This window comes from Belonocnema kinseyi, chromosome 1 (genome assembly GCF_010883055.1).
Source record: "Belonocnema kinseyi isolate 2016_QV_RU_SX_M_011 chromosome 1, B_treatae_v1, whole genome shotgun sequence".
NCBI lineage: Eukaryota > Metazoa > Arthropoda > Insecta > Hymenoptera > Cynipidae > Belonocnema > Belonocnema kinseyi.
In genome coordinates, this window is record NC_046657.1 from 60225195 (window position 1) to 60232354 (window position 7160).

Sequence of the window (7160 nt, forward strand, 5' to 3'; positions counted from 1 at the left end):
AATTTCAGTCTGAAATAATTTCATTCAGAGATTGTCCAATTGAAAAACATACATTTAAATTTTGAACGCATTCAATTTATTTATAATTATTAATTTTTTATAGATAAAGTTCAAAGTTTGAAATTCTAAATTTGAAGATTTGAATCCCATCGAGTGGAAAATTATTCCTATTTCGTAGTTGAAAATGTTTGAAAATAAAATTTCGAAAGTTAGGAATTTCTATTTGTTTCCTTTTCAAAACTCTAATCTACAAACATTTCGATATTTAACGTTTTGAAACTTTTCTCTTTTTTAAATTTCAATCTGAAGCTTTACAAAATTTCAAGAGATTGCAAAAGATTTTCAAAGATTTTAAATATTTGAGGATGTTTTAAAAGATGTCAACGAATTTTCAATTTATTTTTATAATTTACAGAATTTTCAAAGAATTAAAAAAATTTAGAAGGCTTTTTTTTAAATTCGAAAGTAATTAAGAAATCCTAAAAAAAAGTCCTAGGCATTTCAAAAGATTTTGAAGGATTTGAAAAATTTGTGAGAATTTTAAAGATTCCAGTGAATTTTTAATTGATTACAGCAATTTAATATGAGATTTTAAAGGATTTGAAATATTTCAGGGTATTTTTAAATTTTCAAGGAATTTTTCCTATTTTTCTAATTTCAAGGAATTTCAAAGAATTTTAAAGAAGTAGTTTAAAAATCTTTAAAAAAAAGGTCAAGGTATCTCAAAATATTATGAAGGTATTGCAATATTTGAGAGTATTTTAAAATGTTCCAAGGAATTTTCAATTGATTACGGTGATTTAATATGAGATTTTGAAAGATTCAATATATTTTATGATATTTTAATAGATTGCAAGGAATTTTTAAATGATTTCAATAATGTAGTACGATATTGTAAAAGATTTGAAATATTTTAGGGTATTTTTAAATTTTCAAGGAATTTTCAAGAGATTTCAAAATATTTTAAAGGTTTTTAAATATTTGAGGATGTTTAAAAAGATTTCATTGAATTTTTAATTCATTTTTTAAATTAAAGGAATTTCAAAGAATTTTAATAATTATTAAAATTCTTTGAAATTCCTTGCTATAATTATAATTATAACAAGGTTGTTTAAAAAAAATTCCAAAGTATATTAAAAATCTTTAAAAAATGTCAAGATTTTTCAAAATATTTTGAAGGTTTCGAAATATTTGAGAGTATTTTAAAAGGTTCCAAGGAATTTTTGATTGATTACAGTAATTTAATATGAGATTTTAAAGGATTTGATACATCTTAGGATATTTTACTAGATTCCAAGGAGTTTTCAATTGATTTCAATAATTTAGAATGAGATTTTAGAGGATTTAAAATATTTTAGGGTATTTTTAAAATTGCAAGGAATTTTCAAGAGCTTTGTAAAATTTCAAGAGATTTTAAAGGATTTTAAATATTTTAGGCTCTTTTAAAACATTTCAAGGAATTTTCAAATGTTTTCAATAATTTAAAGCAATTTCAAAAAATTTTAACTATTTTTTTTCTCAATGTTTCTGTTTAAAAGTGGAACTGCTTTGTTAAAAATTTAGTTTTCTTTTGTTTGATGATTTATCAATTTAGTTGACAAAATTTGTTTTCTGAAAATTTAACTATTTTGTAGAATTTTTTTTTTGATTTTGTTTAAAAATTAATTTCTTAAACTACAAGAAAATTATACTTCGTGGAAAATAAACTTCTTGTGTGCAAAGTTCATGTATTTGATGATAAATGCCTTTTTTCTTATACAATTCAGCCTTTTGATTAAAAATTTAAAGTTTTGTTTAAAAATTTTAATATTTTGTTTAAAACAAATTTAACAAATTTTGTTTGCAGAAAACTTGTTGTTTTAGTTGAAAATTTAAATATTTGTATTAAAAGTTAGTCAACTATTAATTAAAATTAATGTTATATTTTATAATTATAGTATTAACATTAATAATATGTAAAATAGTAATAATACTCATAATATATACGCCTGAAAAACATAACCTCAAAATTAACTCCTGCATGAAATGAAGAATCATGCGAAACATTAAATTCGCCAGTTTCTTCCATTTCTTTCAAACGAGGATCGAGATATAAATAGAAGACCACCGAAGTCTTCCGAAGCTATCAGATCGACAATCATCGTACAGCAGAAAACCGAAGTCGAATCGTGCATTGTCGGCTTACACACGAACTCACAGTGGTAATCATGCAGCATCTGTTTTGTTGCTCCCAAACGGTAGGTATGGTGGGGGTAAATTTCATCCACGATCTGGCAGCTCTGGTATTTGCTGACTCTCTCTTGACGAATCTTCTCTTATCTTTACGACTTCTAACATAGTTTTACTGACATAGTCGTAGCTACAACGACTTCAACGTTACGATTTCATGCTTTTCATAGTATTACCCGATTTCGTTAAGACTTCGCGCAAAATTATTACTTTCGAAACGTTCGACTTCAGAGTGAATAGCCCCTCGATTGGAACGATAGGATGAATCCCAGACTAAAAATGGTTCGACTTGACGAAGACCTATGTCTCGACTCAGTTTTGAGACACAGCCAGTCATCGATGTCTTGGAGACAAACTCAAGACATAACCAAGTCGAACTCAAGTCTAAGCACTTTACTTTGGGAAGTCTTGGAATTTCAAAACATATTTAAGGATTAAAAAAAAACTGGATTGACTAGGAAAACTGGTGGTATACACGTTGATAAAACCTAATCTGGATACATGGCGCAAAATTGACATACGACCCAAAATTGACATATGGCCTAAATTTGGCTTAGGGTAAAAATTAAGGTTTGCCCCAAAGTTGATTATAAGGCCCAAAATTGACACATTGTCCAAAATGAGCATACAACCTGGAACTGATATAGGGCCCAAAATTTATAAATGACCACAAAATGACCAAGGACTCAGTATGGAAATAGGACCCAAAATAGAAGAAATTGAGAGAGCTTTTGATGACTTTCAGGGACTTCAAAGGACTGAAAAGGATTTCAAGAGATACCGAAATTTTTTTCTTAGAAATTTGAAGGATGTCAGGAACCTTCATTATATTACGAATATTTGAGTGAAATTTAAGCGTTCAAAATACAAATAAGTCTGCTGCAAACATGTAAACAAATAAATCATTTTTTTTCTTTCACCAACTAATTCTTGTTTTTGTAGATGAAAGAAGCATAATAAAGCTGAATTTTAAAAAACGTGAGGAATTCCTGAAAATAATACCAAGAATCTTACGACCGAATTTGGACAACCACCATAAAAAGTTCCTGTTGCAACCTGAAAAAACGTTTGCTACTTAAAAAGGAAAAAAATGTCTTTTACTTCTGGACAAAAATAAAAAACAAAAAATTTAAATTTCTTAAATTTTAATTTAGCTGACTTAGATTGGCGGTAATTTCTATTTAAGGTCTGTTTATGGCTGACTTGCATTTTCAACTTTCTATTGATTCTCGGGTTTTGATTCACAGTTGTTGGGAGGTCGGGCATGCTGGTTTTAATTTTATTTGTTTACCTTGATAAGGGTGCTGTATGATTTCCGAAACGTTGGTGATTATTTTTTATAAATGTTGTATTATTGTGATTTAATAATTATTAGAAAAAAAAGACGAAATAAATTTAATTTAATTTAAAAAAGGGTAAGAAAAGGGATTTCTTTGGTTGCCTTCTGATTTCTCTCTCCATATTTTTTTATTTTTGTCCAGAAGAAAAGTAAAATTTTTTATTTTATTTTTTTAGTAGCATAATTTTTTTTTAATGGAATAGGAACATTTTATGGTTGTTGTCCAGATTTGGTGGTTAGATTTTTGGTCTTATTTTCACGAATTCTTCACATTCATTTGATTGTTACATTTTAAATCGGATTTTACATTTGATTTTATTCTCATTTAAACCTCTTAAATTTTAGTTTCAAACCATTTTTGTTTTTGGGGATTAAGTGAATACAGTAAAGTTAAATCTAAGACCAAATTATCTAAACTGGGAAAAGGCGTGATTTTATAGCTTAATCGAGATGATATTACGAGATAAGCAAGATTAAACATATTTACCTCCAGGCTTAGGTAAAAACGCTAAGATGAAGCAGAAAATACCAGCCACTTTCCTCATGGTCTTCAAATACAGGAAACCAAAATGTGAAGAATTTCGATAAAGGTGTAACTGATACTTATTCTTTAAAATGTTGCAATATATGTCCCCGTAGTAGCTATCGTATGTGCGCTTCTAAATTGTTTTTATTTCATCACTTCTGTTATCGCAACCTGAGTTCGAGAAATATCTAGAATTCATATCATTATGTACATTCAAATGATGAAATTAACTTATCTGTAAGTCAAGATCTATCATAATTTCACGCCGCAAAAACATTTTTAAAAACGGAGTGTCTATTCGACCAAAATTTTGGACGAATAGCCTGCCCACAGAAAAGTGCTATTCGTCCAGAAGTTTTGCAGAAATAGAATATTTACTTTGATTTAAATTATCGATGTGTATACAGATCCGACATTTTTAGCCGAACTTAAGTTTTCTAGTCCGGCAAACAAACATTACACTTTTTAACTAGAGAAGAAGACTTTTTTAATAAAAAGATAATTTCACCACCAAAAAAGAAGATATTTTAGTAAAATATAAAAATTCTCGACCAAAAAGTTGAATTTTCTTGTAAAAAAGATGATTGTTATAGAAAAAATTAATTCTCTACAGAAAAAAGAGTTTTAAACAAAATTGAATAATTCTTAATCAAAAATTCTAATTTTCAACTAGAAAAGAAGAATTTTGAAACAAAAGGATTAATTTACCACAAAAAAGATGAATTTTATATAAAATCCAAGAATTCTGAACCAAAATTTTGAATTTTCAACCGAAAAAGATGAATGTTTAAAGAAAAGATTAACTTTCCACTCCCAAATCGATATTTTAATGCAATTTAAAAATTCTTAACTAAAAAGATGAATTTTCAAGTTAAAAAAGATGAATTTTCAAAGAAAATGTAAACTTGCTACAATACAAAAAATTGAAGAATTCTCAATCAAACGTTCGACTTTTAAACTAATGAAGAACAAATTTTAAACAAAAGGATTAATTTGCCACCAAAAAGATACATTTTCAATAAATTTCAAGAATTCTGAACTGAAAAGTTAAGTTTCAACCAATAAGGACGAATTTTGTATAAGATTAAAGAATCCTCAACCAAAAAGTTGAATTTTTAGACAAAAAGGTTAATTTTTCACCCTAAAATATGATTTTTTAACTAAAAAAGATGAATTTTTAAAGAAAAGATTAATTTGCTACACACAAAAAATTAAAGTAAAACGAGTTTTAAACAAGAATCCTCAACGAAAACGTTGAATTTTCATGTAAAACTAAAAAAGACGAATTTTTGAACCAAAAGATTAATTTACTTCCAGAAAGACGATTTTTCAATAAAATTCAAGAATCCTCAATCAAATGTTCATTTTTTGAAAAAGAAAGAAAAAAATTTTGTTTTGTTTTCAAAAAAGTATGTTCAACTTCAAATCGTAGTTGTTACAATGTGAACTAAAAAGATGAATTCGCAACCGAAAAAAACGAATTTTTAACCAAATTCAAGAATTCCGAACTAAAAAGATTAATTTTCAATTAAAAAACATGAATTTTTAAACAAACAAAAAAATTTACTACAAAAAGACGAGTTTTTAATCAAATTTAGAAATTCTAAAACAAGAGGTTGTATTTTCAATTATAAAAGAAGAATTTTTAAAAAACAAGATTAATTTACCACAACCAAGACAACATTTTATTGAAATTCAAGAATTCTAAACCAAAAAATTTAATTTTCAACCAAGAAAAATGATTTTTTGCACAAAAAGATTAATTTGCTAAAAAAAATTCAAAACCGAATTTTAAATAAAATACAAGAAATTCTCAATCACGAATTTGAATTTTCAACTAGAAAAGAAGAATTTTGAAACAAAAATATTAATTTACTACCAAAAAGATGAATTTTCTGTAAAACTAAATAATTCGCAACCAAATAGTTAAATTTGCAATTAAAAACATGTATCTTTAAAAAAAAAGATTAATTTTTTACAATTAAATATGAATTTTTCGCTAAAAAATATAAATTTTTGAAGAGAAGATTAATTTGCTACAAAAGAAAATTAAGATAAAACTAGTTTTAAACCAAATTAAGTACAAAATACAAAATTAATTACATAATTAATTAAAAATAACAAAATTAATTTTTAGCAACTGGTCACAGAAGAGTGATTGGTCAAATCTCGAACCCCTTTTCCAGCTCAACCTTTAAAAAAATACGGTTTGGCGAATGGTTACAGGCAAGCGGTGGTCACTTAAAGCTTTAGATGTGTCTTAATAAAGTCGACGTTGGAGCCATCTAGCGTATACTCATATCCCGGAGATAAGATAACAACATGATCAAAGTATGTTCAGACACTCGCAATTGTGATAAACCACCGCCTGGTTACAGGAGAGTGATTTGCCACATCTTGAACCTCTTTTTCAACTCCCCCTATACAAAAATAAGTTTCAGCAACTGGTCACAGAAGAGTGATTGGTCACATCTTGAACCTGTTTTTCAGGTCCCGCTATAAAAAATAAGTTTTAGCAATGGGTCACAGAAGAGTGATTGGTCACTTCTTGAACCTCTTTTTCAGCTCCCCTTATATAAAAATAAGTTTTATCAACTGGTCACTGAAGAGTTATTGGTCACATATTGAACCCCTTTTTCAGCTCCCCCTATAAAAAATAAGTTTTAGCAATTACTCACAGAAGAGAGATTGTTCGCATCTCGAACCCCTTTTCCCTCCCCCACTTAAAAAAATTAGTTATAGCGACTGGTTACATAAGAGTGACTGGTCCAATCTCGAACCCCTTTCCTAGTTCCCCTTTAAAAAAATATGTTTCAGAAAATGGTCACAAAAGAGTAATTGGTCACATCTCGAAACCCCTGTCCAGCTATCCCTTTAAAAAAATCCGTTTTAGCTGCTTGTACAGAAGAGTGATTAGTCAAATGAGTTGACACGACCTTTCGAGTCGGAGTAATGTATTTTTTTGCTGAGAATTTCTGGATGAATAGCCGTCCGATGTGTATGAGGTAATCGTCCAGAATTCTGGACAAATAGCAATTTCGAGATAGGTTTTTTATTCGTCCAGAA

General features: G+C 27.8%; 1 protein-coding gene across 1 annotated transcript in view; it reads right to left on the bottom strand.

Moving 5' to 3' along the window:
• Positions 1-4183, bottom strand: part of LOC117175815 — a 16762-nt gene extending 12579 nt beyond the window's left edge. The window contains exon 1 of the mRNA XM_033365572.1: positions 4056-4183. Coding sequence (XP_033221463.1) covers positions 4056-4113 — 58 coding nt within the window. The 5' untranslated portion in view covers positions 4114-4183. The remainder of the gene's footprint in view (positions 1-4055) is intronic.
• Positions 4184-7160: the final 2977 nt, after the last annotated feature.